Raw genomic sequence first — 18,871 nt, forward strand, 5'->3', positions numbered from 1 at the left:
GAAATGCTGTGTACCTTCAGTGTAATGTTCCTTGCACTTAGATGGCCCTCAACGAACACTTTAGCTACCTGATTCAAAATCAAGCTGCAAGAGGATCTGTAGCCTGGGATCCTTTCTCTGAACTCATTTTTGGGTTTGGGGATTTCTTCATCTTCCCTCTTGCTCACCTTTTCCCTTGTGACACAGGGAGTATTGCCGAGGGAGTTGCCTGCACATACCATCCTTGAAGATCCTGGATGCTTCCTCTTACTACATGTAGCTGAGAGGTTTGATTCCCAGCAGCTGCCACCCTGTTTGTGTGGGGCAAAGGTAGCTGTGAAGTGTGGGACCTGAGAGCAGGAAAACGGGTGACTAATATTGGGGTGACTTTGGACTGTGATCATCAGATAATAGTAAAAACCAGCTCTGTAGACTATGAAGTCTTGCATCAGCTTGCATGGATTGTGTCATCAGAAGGAGTAGGAATAAGTGGAGTCTGTATAACTATGTTATTTATGTAGTCTGACTTTTCAAAGCATTAAACCACTTCTAGGCATTATTCCAGTTTGATTAACTTTATAATTCTTTGCACTTCTGCAGTGCTTTTATCCAAGATCTTCACTCTCCTCTTAAAGGATAATCTACAAAGCAGCCCAAAAGATGTTGCTGAGTGTCTGGGATCACCTTTTGTACGAAAACATAGTGCGGCTAGGTTTTCTGTAAAACCCGGCGCAATCTCAACAGCTCTGTGGGATCACCTGGGATTGTGCAATGAGGAATGTCCTTCCCAATAAGCTATGGAGTGTCTGGCTGGACACACGGTTCCTTTAAGAGAACTGCCAGCTGCTGCAGGGAGCTCCTTGCTCACAAGATTTTTTTCCAGCTGTAATTAAAACTAATGTCAAGAGTTTGCAAAACACTGCAGAACTGAGGACTGTGGTCTCTTCCAGGTTATCTGGAGCTAGCCCTGTTTTGTCTCAGAGAAATGTTCTGACTATAAAGCTTTTGATGCTTATAAAAGGGTCTGGGCCTACTTTGAAAGATTTTGCCGTCCCTCCCCAGTGGAGTTGCTTGTGGGATAGATGAATGCACGCACATTCAACAGCTGGGTTGTTTGTTTTTTTTTTTTCAAACTTTCAGGTATGGGACTATCCAGCCAAACTGGGATAGTACTGACTTCCTCAAAAAACTCTGTTAAGAAACATTTTTACAGCAAATACACTTTTTCTAAAGCTGCTTCTGCTTCTTTCCTGTTTCTTCCAGTAGCAACCTTTCCCCAGATTAAGGGCTCTGCCAACGATTATTTCCTCTAATGTTGGATCACTTATCCCTCCACAACAACACAATGAAAACAAGTGAAGCACAAATAAAATTTATTGGGCTATTTTACAGGACGAATGCAGAGCTCACTTTGCTCAGCAGTTTGAATTTGCCTGGTGAAGCTCTCTGGCCCTCGGCAGTCTTCTGCTGAAGCAGAGCAGGGACAGCATATGCTTCTTGAACGACACACGATGACTAGCATTTTCAGTCCAGTTTTCCTGGTGGAATGCAAGCCTGGCTGTGTGCACCATCCGCTTCGCATTTCACTTGGATGCATAGAGCTATCCTGGTTGGAGATGATGGGATCTATTCAAAACTAATTTTCTGTTTTGTTGGTAATACTTTGAAATTGCATAAATATTTTTTTCTTTAGAGATAAGCTTTAAGTATTAAGCTGTTGTCTGTGACTCATTAGTCTGCTGTTGGTGACAATTTATCTTTTTTAAACTATGGAAAATCTTTCCATGCAGTTCGTATTCCTTGTTGTCTGAAGAAAACTACATCTGTTTATCTTACCCGGAAGGTGGCTTTCTTCTCAGCTGGCTAAAAGTTAATGATAATATCTGAGAGCGAGTATGAAAGTACAGCAGACCTCGCTCATTGCACAAAAAACTTCATGTGTGTATTTAACTGTTCAACAATTGTTAGATGAGTTTTGGAAACACTACATGGACTGACACAGAAAAGAGTGTGTGTTTGCTTTGAAGGCAGTGATTTGCTTTTTTTACTTTCTCCTCCCTTTTCAAAAGCTCCAGCTGAACCAAGTGTTGGTAGTTACATACACTGACATTTTCTAGAGCTTTTTAAAATTCAACTATTTAATTGCTACGAAGCTAATACTACATTCTTGTAAACGTCAGAAGAAGAGAAGGTAAAGACAGATATACTTACTGGAAACACTAAGAAGGGGTTGTACCTTGAAGATGACTGTCTGACCATAGATTGCTCGTTATCTGAAATGGGAGATGAGAAACCATGTTTAGGAAGCAGATGCATCGCTGGTGTTTTCGAACCGTGGAGGAAATGGCAGATGCCAACTCTTGAAGTAGATAGCTAGAAGCATGCAGATTTTCTTTCTTACAAGTTGATAATAATTTGAAATAACTTCTTTTTCATTTTAAATAAAGATTAACCAGTAGATTGAACTCTTAAAGTTTTTTTCAAAATGCAGTCATAATTAGTAATGTGAGTATTGTCACTGGAGCGTGAGGGAGAGCAAAGTTCTCTGCCGGCAAAGTGGAAAGGAAAGCTCGCCTGGTAGCCAGTCCATTAAAGAAAACACCTTCATTTAAAGGTATTCAATTGCATGAGGTTGAGTAGTCCTGTCGTTCCTGAAGGGAGACAGCTTTTTTTGTCCCCCACGTGCTTTTGTACACACCCTTGTGTAGGAGCGCCAGTAAGAAGTGGTCTGACCTCCTCTGTGGCCTTGTTAACTTATATACCAAGTACAAAGACACTGTTTTGTACATGTGTGAACTCTTAGTCAAAAGTCTTAGGGCTAGCTATATACAAATCAGACCCAGCTTTCCCGTCTTACTGTTTGTTGTGATTCCTGCACACCCAGGAACCTTTCTAATTACTGGAAAACAGTCTTCTAGTTCAGAGAAACTTGTTTTCATGTCTTCTGGGTGTGTGGATGCCTCTTCTGAAGGAGAGGTTGTTGCAATACAGTTCTTGGAGGCCTTACGCCTCTTGTGTGCTGTGGGGCATCAGGGTTGAGTGCTGCAATAAAAACCCAGAACAGTCCTTGATTAAAACTGCTGTTTAGTTTCTGAAGATTTTGTGTGATCCAATAAACAGAAGGATTTGGCAGGAGTGTCGGTAGGACGTAACTATCTCTTTGTGTTTTAACAACTTTTCACCCTGAAGGCAGCCTGTTCCTGTTTCTTGTCATCTCCTCTTCTGTGACTTAGGTCTTGCTTAGAACCGGCTCCTGTTTACAGCCATCCAAGTCCCTGCTCAAATTTAGTCAGCCTGTCTAGATCCTGCAGCTGAAGGCCCCGGGTACCTACAGCAAAGAAGTTCAAAGATGTTGTCTTTCTTTTTCTGTGCCCCGCCCCACCTGCCCCAGCAAACCTCATGCTTGCATTTGGGTACAGATGGGAGCCTCTTGGAATCGCTAAAATATTCAAGAATAATATTGTATAATGTTGGGTGTTTTTTTTATGGTGTGGTGGTTCAGTGTGATGGTTTTTTGTTGTTCATTTTTGTGTGTGTGTTTGTGTTGTTTTTTTTATATCGATGGCCATTATATAAGCAAATCAGAGGTTAGCGGGAGTTCAGTGCTAGCTGGTGGTTCGATCGTGTCCTGCAGTCTTCAGCATGCTTCTGTCATTAATGCAGAAAGTCTCAGAATTCCAAGTTTCCATGACTTGGAGAGACCGTATCTGTTGAAACATTTGTGTAGTGTAAACAAAAGGCTTAATATCCCCAAACCATATTTGAGCATGGTTGGTAATTAATCTTTTAGGATCCTTCTTGAAAAGTGAAATCCATAGTTCAGTTTTTAAAATTCCAAGATTTAAATATGTGAATATTAATGAAGTAATTGGGAAAAAGTGAGAGCTGGAAGAAGTCTTGGTCAAGAGACTGACAGAAGTGTCAAAAATGTTGCTCTCTGTCTTTGTTTCTACTCCTTCCCCCAGATTTTTCAGGGAGTTTTAGGGAGGTTGTTCGGAGGTCTGTGGGTGGTCACTGGGCTTCAGCTTTGTGGCCTTCCCCACCCCAACCATAACTGCTCAGAAAAATATACTGTGTGCATATGGCTCTTTTTCTTAAAGTACTTTGACCTTTGGACCTTTATCATTGCTAACCGAAGTATCATCATGGCATAAATAAACCCGTCAGCTCAAGTAGTGTAATTCTGGCCCTCATCCCAGTCTAGAGGCAGATATAAATGCCATCCTGTAGCTGGCTCTTAAGTTGCTTGGTCTGATTGAAATGATGACTGAAATAATCTTTTTCTTCTCCCTTGGTTTCTTCACTTTGTTACTAAACTCTCCATCCTGCTATCTTTGTGTTAATTTAAATCTATTTCAAGTCTGAAGGCTCAGCAATGTGCCAGGTTGCTATTTACTGTCATTGGGTTTGTAACATTTTAGCAGCCTGACAGGCTTGACGGTGTATTTGTGACATTTTGAGATGAGAAAATACTTTGTTTTGAAATAGAGCATGCAAAAAGTGTGATAGAGTGCTTGTACAGGCTTGGTTAATAAACCGAAGAGCTGAACACTACTGATTCATAGGTTACCCCATGTCTGGGGTCAAAAAACCAAACTGGCAGAGACTGTGTTTCTGCCTCTTCCTTGTGTCTGGTACATCTTGTGTTGAAACACAGTGGAAAACTTACTAATATGGCTCTATCAAGAGAGGAGCTGGCTTTTCTTGGGAGAAACGCCACTTAGCACGTACCTATACTTGGGTGATGCTACCAAGAGGAGGCACTCATCAGTAGAGGAGGGAAGCTGGGTATGTTGGTGTGCCCTGGTTTATTGAAAGGCTTGCTCTAAGATACCTTGTTCCAGTTGTTTCAAGCAGTTTCAAAAATGTAGTTGTTAACTGCTGTGTATAATTTTTTTTGCTATCTGCAGTTATGAGGCAATAGGATATAACAAGCACGATTAACATGTTAATTTCCTACAAATATGGCCAAGTTAGTAAGAACTGGGCTAGTTTATGGTAATAGCCTCAGCTGACTGGTTTACTTGCTGGGAAGAGGCTTTGTACCTTCCCTGCAGACTTACATAACACGTCATTTCTGTGTTTTCTTGAAATTATGCTATTTTTTGTTTAGTTTTCCTCAACTCTATGCATGCTTTAAGGAAGCCTCAAAATTGCTTATAGAATATGGCTGTATATCTCCATCTTTCCTCCCTTCTCCACTGGTCACACGTGTAGCCATGTATGCCAAGCTGCTGAAGGTGGACAGCCGAGCTGCGCTGTGTGTGGCTGGAGCCGCATGGGTTATGATTGCTGGCCGGAGTTCATTGTGGTTGAGTGTTGAGTGTTTTGAGTGATGAGTTATTTTGGGTTTGTTTGCAAAATGAAATTGGTTTAATGAACTAATAAAATTTGGGAGAAAAGACAAGAATGCGTGGGAAACTTAACTGGAGTAATGTTGTCGCCGTTGCCCCCTCCCCCCCCCCCCTTCTTTCCCTCTCATGTATTTCCCTATGAGTCTGACCCGCAGGCTCTGTCACTCTTTATGAGGTTATTCCCCTTCCTGACATAGACCCATGCTGTTGTCCCCAATCTATAACTGCTGGTGGGGTGAGGGGACACCCTCTGCTCAGCCTCACCTTGATACTTCTCCACCAGTTGCCTATTTAACTGTCACAACTGCTAAGCACGTATGGTAGCCTTTCCCTGGGCTGGACTGGTGTCTGTGTTTCAACTACTGTTTCCTCTACTTAGAGCAGTTACAGATATCACCAAAGTTGTGTTGTGTTTTGTTTTGTTTTTTTTTTTTTTTAATGGCGGTTGATTCTATGCACAGAGGTTATAGGGAGAGAGTGTGGAGGAGATGCCCAGACTACACATGCTTCTTGGAAAAATCAGAGTTAATAGCAAAGATTTCCACTTATTTTTGCTGTCCAAAGCATGTTAAAATCAAAATGTGAAATGAAAGTTGTGGCAGAATACCCAAGCAGTTTGCTAAACAAAAGAGTTAACTTTGAGGATTGTGTCTATATTCCTTGTGGCTCCGCTAGTTTCTCATAGGGATGGATATTCTGCTCCTTGGTCTGCCTATATCAGCTTGGTTTTAGTTTGGGGGTGGGTTGTGTTTTTTTTTTTTTTGTTTGGTTGGTTTTTTTTGTTTGGTTTTAATTCAGGATTACTCCTGTAAGCAAGGGGACAAAGAGCAGATATGCTGCCTACTGAGGGAATGATGCAGTTTGAAATGTGAGGGAATAGAGGCTTGTTCCTGTAAGGGAGATTACCTTGAACAGCAGGGCCTTTCAACCTTAAGCCTGCCATTTCATTGTGTTGAGAGAAGTTTGTTAAATAGCCAAATTATTTAAACAAATAATTGCAGTCCAGAAATCAAAACTGTCTTTTGGGTACTGTGATTCAGTCCTGTTTATAGCAAATGTGCCAACAGTGCAGACGAACCTACGTACAGAGTTTCTCTCTGAAGGAACGGAGGAAAGGTCTGTGATACCTAGAGGACAAGTTCGGTACTTTTCTGTGTGATGCAGCTTCCTCTGCTGCTTCCAAACTCTGCTATGTGGAGAAAAATATCCCTCTCATCTTTTGACGAGCTGTGTGGGTGGGAATGGAGGAGGCGGCTCTTTTCCAGAGTGCTGCTTTCCAACCGAGCTGCAGTTCACATTTCTGTTGGTCTGGTGGGAGCTTGACCTTGAATTTTTTACTCTGTGATAAGATTTGAGGGAATAGTTTACATGGCTTTTACAAGTGGCTGTGTAGTGCAGACAGTACCAGGAATGAAGCTGATGCCTGAAGCCAGACTTACTGTATGAAACTTGCTGTTTTTACATTACTCCTTCATGTAATTTGGATAAATCCCTACTTAATGTGTTGTGCAGCATAGCAGCCTTTCACACAGTGTCCTTTTACATCTTATGTGTGCAAGTTTTTATGCAATCCTCTGTGCCCCTTCATTTAGAAGTTGGCATGATGAGGAACTACAACACTACAAACTTGCAAAATCCACATAGTAATTTCTTTTTTTTTTCTGCCCTATACATTCTGTGTTTGTAGCACCATTGTCAGGAGCATTTGCAGGTTTTTGTTGAGAGGAAGGGATAAGGAACAGAACACAGCAGCACTACTTCTCACATGGATATGTGTGGGGATTTGAGGATTATAAACATTCTTTGTAAGCTCAGGCCAGTATATAGGATGGAAATTAAAGGTTCTTAATTATAGTGGTGGTTGTAATTTGGTATGTGTTAGCTATGTCTTTGTAGTTCTTCTTCATGTACCAAAAATGTTGAACTTATTTACTCATGAGGGGAAAAGTTAAAAAATTTTGACTTATTAAAATTATTTTTATGACTGTATGGTGGTTGGAGAGCTACTGGTGTTTAGTAAGACTCAGTTCCTTTTGTCAGCTGTGTGCTGACTACAGAAATCAATGATGGGCATCTCAAACACTTACCTGTTTTTCATGTGGTTTATTTTTGCAACATAGGTATTTTTGAGCCTTAATGGATTCTCAAATCAGCAGTAGAATAGTTAAAGCTTGCAGAAGCAAGTTACAAAGTGTTGTACAAAAAATCACCGTGTCCTGGGAATCTTTCTCTGAAATCTCACATCTGTGCTGTTTCATGATAACTTTTGTTACTTGCTTACGGAGCTGTTAATGTTGGGTCCTGGTGAATTGTCTCCCTAAACTGAGGGAAGCCCCTCAAGATAGACCAACTTGATGTTCTCAGTGAGGTGTCCCGATAGCAGAATGACTCAGGGACTATGAACGTGGCCCTGTGGTTCCTTTGCGAACAAAAAACTAGGGGAGTTCATTTTATCATTGTATATGTAGCACAGCAGTTGCAGGTCTGCCTGATAGCTTGAGTAACTCCTTTGCTGTGGTCTTGCCATTAGTGAAACTGTAATGCATAGGTAGCTTGGCACTGTGGCACATGCAAAGTGGTGTTCAAACCAGCAAGCTGCCTATGCATGGTGCTGTGAATGTTTGTTGGTAAGGGCTGGGTCAGGGCTCTCTTTCAGCAATGCCTTGCGTGCTCTCAGCTATGCTCAGTGGAGGTACAGACCTTGCGTGGAGGCCAGTCGAGATTTGTCAGGCTACAGTTGTTAGCCGTGAGTTGCTTCAAATCCTGCTTCAAATGTGTACCTCTTATTTTTTTTCCCAATGAATAGCAGGGTGAAATCTTTGCTTACCAAAACAGGGCTATTTCATTATTCTTCAAAACTAGACCATGTTTTATACCTTTGTTCTGTTCCTGAAGTTGCTGGGTGAGCTACGAGCAGTCACTCTGAGCAGATGAAGTGCTTGCCTGCTGCTGAGAGTCCCCTTCAAGAAATACCTGTTAAGTCCAAGCCATTCTGCATAGACCTTCCAGGGCTGTTCTCAAAGTGTCTTTTTCTAAGCCTCAATTGTGGTTTGTTTCCACAGTGTATTCTTGTAGCAGTACCTCAGTTCTCTGATTTACCTGTATTTATCATCCGAAGATAATGAACATGCAGTTAAGGTTATGAAAAATGCAGTCAGCCTCAAACACGTATAACTGCATTGGTCTCAATAACCTGCACTTATTGTACTTGAAAGGATAGAATTAAAATTCTTCTTCAGGGCTGGCATGGTTCACACTTCCTAGACAGCTTAGTGATCACTTTCCATAATATACTTACTAGTCTGAATAAGTTGTTCCATGCTAGTACGTGTACTTCTGACTTTTACCGATTTTATTCTGAGTGCTATGTCAAGCTAGGCTGCTTCTGTTTGAACAGTGGAAGAGGAGATACATGCAGTGATAGCCTAATCTTACCCTTTGTTATCCATGCCCCATCCTTTGCCCCCATCCGTCACCCCTATGTCTCTTTGTTTTTAGAGGCAGTTGTGGTGCGTGCTTGTGGCATTGCTTTCCCTGTGCCCTGGTTTTTTCCTTGGTTGAAGACCAGCCAGACCTGAGCTGCCTGAGCCTTCTTGAATGCAGAGGCTCTTGCTGAGCTGGTGATGTTCATCCTGCCATCTTTGCCCTCAGCTCCCCTGACTAGTAGGCAAAATTCAGAGTGGAGAAGCAGAAAAACCCTTGTGTCAATGCTGAGCTGTGACAAGCTCTTTCCCCATCCCTCAGAGGAGGGACTGAAGCTCTGGTGTGGGACTGATTTCTGAAATGCACCTTATGGCAGCTTTATAAATGTTGTCTTTAGGGTGAGGCTTTGCAGTTGTTTAACCCGATGTAAGTGCAGGTGGCTGCTGTAACAGGATGCTTTCTCTCTCTGCCCATGACCAGAAACATTTTCTGTGTGGGAAGGACCACAGCTCTAATAGCTTGTGCAACCATGAGTGAGGCCGCATAACTGTCTGCTCTGATTAGACTGACCTTGCCAGAAAACAAACACAAAAATTGGTTGTATCAGCATTGAGCTGATAAACTGCATGAGTGGTCAAGTGACATAACGGCCATGGCAGGAATGAATGGGGCTGCTCCCTGTGGTGTCAGCCTGTGATCAAGCAGACTTCAGGCTTGGCTAGGCTTGTCTGGGATTGAGATGGGTATGCAGCAGGGAGGACAGGGGTGGCGAGGGGGGGGACCCAGTGGGTGACCAGGAAAGGAGGGTTTCATCTGGAGGGTGATAAGCTTTTACTACTGTCACGACACACTACCCCTTTCACAGGATATCTGCCAGGCAGAATAGCTGGCAAACACCAGTGCTGAGCAACTACTTGCTGCCCCATGGCTTGAACTGGTGGCTTCTCCAGTCTGCGTGTGCTGCCCGAGCTCCTCTGTGGCTTGGGCTTTTTGGTGCTGCTCTTCAGATGGAATAGTAAAAGTTTCACTTTTTTTTTCCCCCCCACAGGCATCTTGAGGAAAAAATGGGCTTTATCTTCCTGTTTTGGGAGTTAAAATTTCCAGTTTACCACTTTACAAGAAATTAATTTAACAAAGCTTGCTAATTTTAGGTTTCATGATGAAAGAGAGACAGAAGTGTGTAGGGTGTCATCCTGTTTGTGGAAGGGGTGTGTTTTTGGAGGTGTGATGTTAAGTGGGGGATTAAGTACAAAGTAGGACTTCACAGCTACTCAGCTGAAATAGTCACCACCCTAGGTTTCTTTCTTGACACAATGGTGTGTGACCTATAAAGGTACATGTGTGTGGTTTGGTGTTTGTTTTTTTTTTTGTGAGCCTCTCCACCCACAATATTCCAGTGATGATCAAACCAAGACCCCCAGTTTCAGCTGGCTTGGGCACTGTCCCCCTAGCAATAGAAGCAGCAGCTTCCCCTTCTCTGTCCTTCCATGGAGGGTCACTGGAGGCACCTCCTCCTCTGGCTTGCTGAAGGGCCTGTCCCCAGGTGGTCAAGGGATAATGCCTTGCACAGGTCTGAAACTTTGCAGGGACAGAGCAGCTCATTTTGGGAACCTCTGCCTTGAAATGTTTGCCAAATAACGTCTGAAGTGCCCTCTGGCTGAGTCGTCAGGTACAGAAGAGAGTCCTACAGCCCAGTGCTGCCATGTCATGTGTGTACCCTCTTCCCCAACCCCTCCCATCTGCAACAGCCGAGCTGAAGGTTTTGAAGACAAGTCACTTTTATCGTACAACCCCGATTCATCTCCCAGGCAGCTTCATGTTGTAAGCTGAATGACACGTTAGTCTCTTTTGGGAAAAAAATAGATTTTAGCGTAATGCATATTCATGAAGCTGCATTATGGTTGCTGTGGCAACCTCACCACTGGCAAGCAAGATTGGTATGTTGAACCTCTGTCTCCCATCCCCGTGTTGTACCGTAGTGCATGGTACACTGCTTTCCACTTTTTTGTCCTCCCCTCCTCCACCCAGTCAGTGGGCAATTTCAATCGTTTCAAAGTTGATGCTTAATTAATAGCTGTGTCTAATTAAGCCTGCAACACTGAAGCACAACTTCCTGCTCATTTCTGACCCATGTTAATCGAGCGTTGCTTCTGCCAGCAGTCCGTAATGCAGGGGAGATGATTCTGGTGGTATTTCCTTTGTTCATCTCCCTTTAAACTCAAGGGAAAAATAAACCTGGATTACTAAGCATAATATTTCTCTACACTATAGGTAGCCTAACTGATAACTTCATCTCTCATACAAAAAAAAATGAACAGTCTATCCCTCTAGTCTATTGCTACCTAGTCTAGACTATCCCTAGAGTTTTAAGGACTCCTGACCCTGAAAGGGTTGGGAGCTTTTAGTAGGTGTTGCTCAAAACCAGAAAGCAGTTTGCTCTGTATATGCATTACATCATGTTATGACCCTGGGGCCAAGGGTGACGTAGTTGGAGGAAGGCTTTACCACGCTGTGATGCTAAGGCAGTGACTAATTTCAGGATGAGCCTGTGATGGGTTGAGTGTGGGCAGAGCTCCGCTCTGAAGGTCAAGCCCTGCATGTTTGTTGATGTCAGAAATTGAGGGCACTTGTGCAACGCTTATAACTTTTGGAGAGTGTTTATAAGCTGCTCTTGGCCAGTTCAGCTGGATGTTTGGCCCAAAGTATTGCTGTTTCTTCGTTTCCAATGAGAAATGATGACATCATTCTATACAGAGAACTTAACGTATTGCGTAGTCCTGGAGGATATGTCTCGCATGGGCGCCATTCATGAAAGGTCTCCACTGAGGTTTGTGTCCAATCTGTGTGCTTAAGCATCTTGTTGAGTTGAACTTAATGTAAAGTTTTCTTGAAAGGTGCCAACTTCATCTATGCAAAACCACTCCGTGTTGCTCAAGAAGAGACCCTGTGGGTAAGTTTTGGCTTTCTTCACAGATGTAAGCCTTCTGGAGAGCAAACTGAGAAGTGCGTGCACAGAGGGAAGAAAAGCTGAGCAGACAAGGAGCTCTCAAGTGCAGTCAATTGATCTTACTCTGGTTAGTTTCTTAAATATTAATAAGTACAAAATGTTCAGACAGTGACTTGAGATGAGATTCTGTCCATTAAAATGAGAAATTGGGGAGAAGAAAAATCGTGTAGCAAGAGGGAGCTTTTTGCACAGAGCAGTATATAGAGCTGGACCGTGAATCTGTTCTAGGCTTAGATGTACTCACTGAGGCTTCCAGTTTTAGTTAGACACGTCCAGAAAAACAGCACAGCAAGCTTTGTTTTCAGTATCAGTTGGTATGTGGATGGCCTGACTGTGTCTTGTGTTCCTGCTCTCCTGTCAGCTCTTTTAGGGTAGTATGCAGGGGCATTTTAGTGAAGTAGTAATGAATAAGTAACATAACACTGATACTTTCTACTCCCTCAATTCGCACGTCCCTGGTATGATCAAAACATCCTGGTATTGACACAGTGTCTGTATTTGTTCCCACACACAGCCTTGCTTTTCTTGGATACCAGAGCTCTTACCCTGGACTTCTGCAGAAAGGCATTTTGAGATTAGGAGAATCTGAAGGAGATGGCATGTAAAGATGAGAACTAGGGTTATGCTAGATTTGCTTCAACTCCAATGTTGTCTTCAGCTTTTTGAAATGCCTGTTTTCTACTGAAAGCAACACAGGTGCTTTGAAGGTTACTTTGCTGTGTCAGTCTGGTATGGCCTTTTTGACCTAAGATGAAATTCATTGACGATGTTTTAGTGGGGTTTTCTGTTTTTGTTTTTTTGGTTTTTTTTTTTGTCCCCCAGGCTCCAGATGAACACTTGCTGAGGTAATGCTGTTTGACTTTGTGTAGCTGGTTTGAGTTTTGTTAACAGCTAAGGAAAACTGAATTGCTGTGTTGCAAAGCAGAGTCCTTTTCCCAACAAAGCGCATGTGAAGATTTATCTGTTCAATGTCTGCCTGGTCTACCAGGCCACAGTCCGATTCAGCATATTCTTGTGTAAAAAAACCTGGATGCAACAAAAGAAAACCAAAACCTGTAAGCCACTTGTACAGAAGATAGTAAGGCGAGTTAAGGCAGATTTCAGACAGCAGCAGTGCACTGAGTGCTGCCCTTCCCTGAGTTCCCGCCTGCCTTCTGCATCCCAACCTCTTCCACGTTGATGCAAAAGCAGAGTGTGGGAGGAGCAGTGGCACAAAGGGGCGGGGAGGATGTCCATAGGAGCAAACGAATACCCTTCTAGGCTGTGCTCACAGGCTGGCTCTTCTCATTCTCCGGCAGCTGGTTGTCTTCTTGCTGAAGCCTCTCTGTAAACATAGGCAGAAAAAGCTGTGCTAGATCTCCGTATGATTTTTATGTGGAAGTTTGGTAAAACTTGTTTTTTCTCTACTTAGCATAAGTTTGGAATGTGTGCATATGTTGGTTTGGGGTTTTGGGTCTTGATGTATTCGCTTAAAACTGAACGTCTGACAGTTACTGGGGGGTTAATTAAGGGTTTTCATATTAGGTCCAAATAAAGTAATCTCTTCTTTGGCCCTCTGTAAAAGGAATAAAACTTCAGCCTTGAAGGATTTGCTTTAGCAGCTAGGTATTAGTGTCAACTAAAAAAAACACCTTTAAAGATGATTTTAGTTTGGTGGGGGTTTTTTTGTTTCTTTTTTTAATTTTAAAGTCTGGATAATATAGACCTTTTTCACTAATCAAGTCCTGCATACATAAACTGTTGCCTAGTATTTTACTAGATTATTTGGGACTTCGGGATAATTTTTACAGGCTGCTGTTTAATTTTGCTGGTTTGACCCCTGCTACTGCAACAAGAGAAATAAAAGCTACCTTCTTAAAAACCTGTTGCCTGAATAGCCTTGTTTGTAAGCATGTTAATGTAAGATATCCTTACTATATTACGAGAGAGGGCCTGCTAGTATTATTAGATCTGGCTGAGGTGCAACAAAGTTGGACCTAGATCAGTCTTGCAGAATCAGCGTCTGCCTTACTGTGTTCTGCCGCACTTGGTTACAGCATTGAATGTGGGAAAGATCTCCTGTTGCTTACGTTAACGGTAAGGTGTTTGTATGGAGAAATAAACTTGACTTGGGAGGATGGATCTGATTTTCATTTTGCTCAAGTTAATAATTTGCAAGCATGATACCAGTCTTAATTCTTACTAACATCTTGTTTGTTGTATGGTAGTGAGAACAATTATTGTTACATATATGACAGTGTTGGGAGATGGGTGTTTACAATGCATGGACTTAAAATGGTTTTATTTATATTATAATTTCATAATGTTTGTTTACAGTTTGAATGCAGAAAGAGATGCAGGTCTACATTCACACTCTGAGCTCTGCATGTGCTGAACTGCATGTTGGTTTTGCTGTTGCTGGTATGGGGAGTTACTAGAAACAGCCCAAAACTTAGAGCTGAGCGAGCTGAGGCCGTGATGTGGATGGGTAGTTGGGAGAGGGTGAGGGTATGAATAGCAATGATGGTGAAGCAAGTGGTTTTGATATTTAGTTACTGTATTTTACAGTAAAGCTAATTCTAGGTCAGATTCTGGTCTTCTATTTTACAAAAGCTTCCTCAAGCTTGTCTAAATTTGATCCAAGCTACTTGGAATACAAAGTCTTTGAGAAGTTTTTTTTTTCTAGTGAGCCTGAAACTGCTGAAGTGTTCCCGTATTTATTGATCTTTATCTAAAAAAAAGAAAAGCTGCTAGTTGCAAGAACAGCCTGCTGACATAAAAAGCCTGTCTTAAATTGTGCATTTGGCTGGAAGCCAGATGATGAGTTTCTATAGGAGCTTCTTGGCGAGCTTAGGTTAATCTAATGTAACTGTAAGTAATCTGGGAGCCTAGTGCACTCAAAACAATTTTTAGACAAAATGATCTTATTATTTTTAAATTATAACCGAGCAGATATTTTTATACAACAGCTTCTTCTACTTAAAGCACTTACAAAAATGACTAGGAACATGATTCTTTGACCATTAAAAGAGGAAGTAGTAACCTACTGAATAATACTTCAAAAATATTGACACTGATGACATCTCTCTTTGCTAGCCTCTGTGTTACAAAATTTAAGCTGACTGTGTTCAGTGGAGTGATCTGTTAGCACTTTAAAGAAAGGTTTGAATTTTTAAAAGACCAGGTGGTAACACACTTACGGGTAGGTATATCAGTTTTAGTAGTAAAAGAATACCATAAGTGTCTTCATGGGTACATCTGTTGGCCAGGTTATTCTGTGACTAGGGCTGAAGTGCATGAACCATCCTAAGAGAAGGCTGGAGTTTAGGACTTCATGTTCCCAAATGGTGTCCAACCCAGGTAGTTACATCACTGGGCCTTTTCACTGGCCTCATGGGTCTCTCATTCTTCATTGCCAGAAGTCAAAGTTTGAAGAGATGGGTTGGAGGTTGCTCTGTCTCAACATGTTTTCATTGCTTCTCACTTCTTTTTCGTGGTAAGTGAATGTGAATCCCTCTAAAGGGAAAACTGAATTCATATCTTGAAATGTCCATTGAAGTGCTGTATAAGCCAGTCTGTAAAGAGAGGTCTAAGTCCAGCCCCTGGTCTTTGGGGAGCAGTGGATAAATGTGGCTTTAACAGGTGAACACTGAGGAATCCTGATTCTGCCCAGGACAGTAATGTTCATCTGCAGCCTTGAGTTATTTGCTCCATCTGTAAGAGGGATAGAAAAGGCCTGGGAGGCATGCTTGTCCTCCATTGGTGTGGGCTGATGAGTGCCAACCAGAAAAGGGATAGCACCCTACCATCCTTATTTCTTCATGTAGCTGTATCATTAACAGTGACAGCATGGATGATGAACAAACTGGGCTTGGTTTGCAACTGCTTTGTTGTAGGTCTGACTTACATAGTATGTAAAGGTGGCTGAACGTAGATGAAGATCTTTGAGACGGGAGGGAGCATGACACAATTGTGCTGGTGCTTGTCTGAGGTTTAAACTTCCCTGATAACATTTGCTCTCTAGTTGCTATTAATAGTAGGGCCTAGAGATATTCCTGGATGTGATAGCTGACAAGTTTCTTCACCAAATAGTCAATGAACAAGCAAGAAGCGTTTCTATTTTAAACTTGGCTTTGACAAGTAATAGAACTTCAAAGAAAAGCTTTTCATAGAAAAATAACGTTGGTGTGAGTTACTGCAGGTGATTCTCTAAGTGAAATATTAAACACAACTTTAAGCATCTCCAATAAAGGAAGAGTTGGGGGGGGGGGGGTTGCCAGCTGCACTATAGGGGATTTGTATTAGCTTCAAACTACTGCGTTTAAGTGAAGGGTGCTAATAAACCTTGACAGAGGTGCAAACTAAGGCAGACTTGAAGGGAGTGATCTGGTTTGAACTTGGTGTGAATAGTCACTGCCAAAGTGTTAGGATAAGCAGAGAATCCACAGGGAAAGAGGAAGTGCTTTGTTGAAGAGAGGTTTGTGTTAGGTGAGAATTGCCTCAAGTGCAAAGGCTGTGGGAGCCAGTAGCGAAAGGCTCTCCTTTCTTGCTCTTTATTTATATGCCTGAAGTGGTGCATGTCTAGATCTGCCTTTTGCTTTTTCATCTCATAACAGTGCCTGGGATGATGTGCCATAGAATTATTAAGGTTGGAAAAGACCTCTAGGATCATCAAGCCCAACCATCAGTCCAACACCACCATGTCTCCTAAATGATGCCCTGAAGCGCCACGTCTACACGTTTTTTTAACACCTCCCAGGGATGGTGACTCCACCACCTCTCTGGGCAGCCTGTTCCAATGTCTGACCACTCTTTCAGTGAAGAAATTCTTCCTAATAACCAATCTAAAACTCCCCTACTGCAGCTTGAGGCTGTTTCCTCTCATCCTATCACTAGTGACTTGGGAGAAGAGACCAACACCTACCTTGCTACAACTTCCTTTCAGGTAGTTGTAGACAAGCTAAGGAAGAGGAGGGGAGTGTTGACCATTGCCGAAAAAGGATAGTCACAGGAACAATTGCCTCAAAATAAATATTTTACCACTGCAAAAGTCCATTTAGGAGAGCGTTGTGGCACCCTCCAAATGGAGTGCTCAGAGCTGAGGAACAGAATTTACAGGAGAGAAAAGTGTGTCTGGTTTGTCATAAACTGCCAGAGCGATAGCCACTTCATCTTAGAGTGGCACGATGAAGGACCTAACTTCTTTCCTAACTTTTTTTTTTCTTAAAGTTGGACCTCGGGACCTTTTGGTACAGAATGTGGTACGTGTAGAACACTAAACTGGAGCGATTCAGATGGTCTGGTTTAAATTAGAAATGATACAGTGCAGTGTCTTGGAATGCTACCATTACAATGAGTGTACATACATTAATTGAATTTTCCTCCATTGTCTTTTAAAAAGCAAAATCTCAGTACAATTTATGATTTATAATTTATAAATTAAGTATTGCTTATGTCAAATACTGTCTCAGGAAATGAAATGTCCTGGGCATTTCTCATTCCTCCAGATGCTGTGGCACCTGCACGTTCTGAAAAACTGGCTGCACAGTTTGTCTTACAGTAAAGTTTTGGTCATACTAGTTTAAAAAACAAAATGTGAAAGCATCACTAATAAAGTGATTCTCCTTTGCATCTCAAAGGAAGTAATAGAAATCTAGCAAAGGGTATACAGGATTGTCAGTAGTGGTAATTTTAAGGATTTTGGCAGTGCATTTGAATGTGGTTTATGGTAGATTTCAACAATCTCTAGTTTTTGGTGGGATCTTCTGCATGGATCTGTCTGGTGGCTTTCTTCAGTAAACCCTTGGTACTTTCTGTTTTCTTAGCTTGAAGCAGTAGGGAGATATGATAGCCTTGCTATGTTTTTTGCTCCAGTTTTTCTGGGAATGTAAAGATCAGTTGTGAAGCTTAGTGGAATTTCACGTCTCTGATTAGAAGTATCAGCAAGTTGAAGAATGTGGACTTATCAGCTAAACTTCTTTTTGTTTCAAGTAACCTGTTAGGAAGTGACTTCCTAATCTTTCTTTGGAGTGCAGTTTGTTAGCTTGTGCCCATTTTGACTTGATTCAAAAATAGCCATGCGAAAGAGGCCATAATAGTGTGGGAAGATGTTAAATCATCAACTACTGAAAAACAAATCGTGCATCTGTTACACTGTGGAAAAAAATGCCTGTTAAAAAAGCTAAGCTGCATCATGTTTTCCCTCCCGTGGCAGGAAGGCCCTTGAAAGATGGTTAGAAGTAGTCAGTGATTAGAATGCATGTATTTAGGTTTATTATAAGCTTTCTAAAGTACTCTTGATGTCCTGTTTCTTGCAGAGACTCCAACCGTCATGTTAAGGTAAAGCAGAAAAGTGCAGTGCTGAACATGCTAAAGAAGTTGGATAAAATAAGGTTCAGAGGTCACAAGAGAGATGAGTTCCTTGATTTAGCAGAGTCTCCAAATGCTTCAGACACTGAATGTGGAGATGAAATCCCAGTGAAAATACCTCGAACATCAACTCGAGACAATGAAGAGCTGAGAGACCCTGTAAGTACTTGATATAAGTATTGTTATATTATGCTATATAGCTGTCAGGCAGAAGAACAACAGAAATTAATAATTCTTTGTCCCTATATTTTGGATTTAACACTTGAAGATTTGTGGACTAGGAAGTAACCTTCCAATAATAGGTTTCCATTTTGTGGAAAGATCAAATTAATATCTTAGTGTTAGCGTTCCTTGTCCCTGCTATTGGTTTTAAATGTCATGGATTGACAGGTTTGTTAACCTTGGACGTTTTTCTGAGTGCTGTCTGGTTTTTATTTGCTTTGCTGAGTTACTAACAAACAGATCTGAAGGAAAGACTTCTTTTCAGTCTGAGAAGCTCAGATCGCTCACTGTCCAGGACTGTAGGTATAAGACTTCATTAGAGTTAGAGAATCACACTCTCTAGCTGGTGATTAGAGAGTCACTGGTGGCTTCATCAGAGTTAGTGTCACACAATCTTGTTCTTCACTGCAGTGTTGTATCCAGTAATACTTCCATGCTACAGAGCTGGCTTAAACCTGTGCAGGAGGTGAGCAAGGCTCTTCAGGTGCTAAAATCTTTTGGTGCTTGTAAGCAGAAGCACTCAAACAGACCTACCTTT

General features: G+C 41.9%; 1 protein-coding gene across 1 annotated transcript in view; it reads left to right on the forward strand.

Annotated features, from left to right (window-relative positions):
* The window catches only part of GRAMD4 (GRAM domain containing 4), an 83,091-nt gene that overhangs the window by 7,579 nt on the left and 56,641 nt on the right, over positions 1-18,871 (forward strand). Inside the window, exon 2 of the mRNA XM_064445505.1 lies at positions 18,060-18,270. Coding sequence (XP_064301575.1) covers positions 18,060-18,270 — 211 coding nt within the window. The remainder of the gene's footprint in view (positions 1-18,059; positions 18,271-18,871) is intronic.

The sequence above is a fragment of the Phalacrocorax carbo genome, chromosome 1 (genome assembly GCF_963921805.1).
Source record: "Phalacrocorax carbo chromosome 1, bPhaCar2.1, whole genome shotgun sequence".
In the NCBI taxonomy this organism is placed as follows: domain Eukaryota; kingdom Metazoa; phylum Chordata; class Aves; order Suliformes; family Phalacrocoracidae; genus Phalacrocorax; species Phalacrocorax carbo.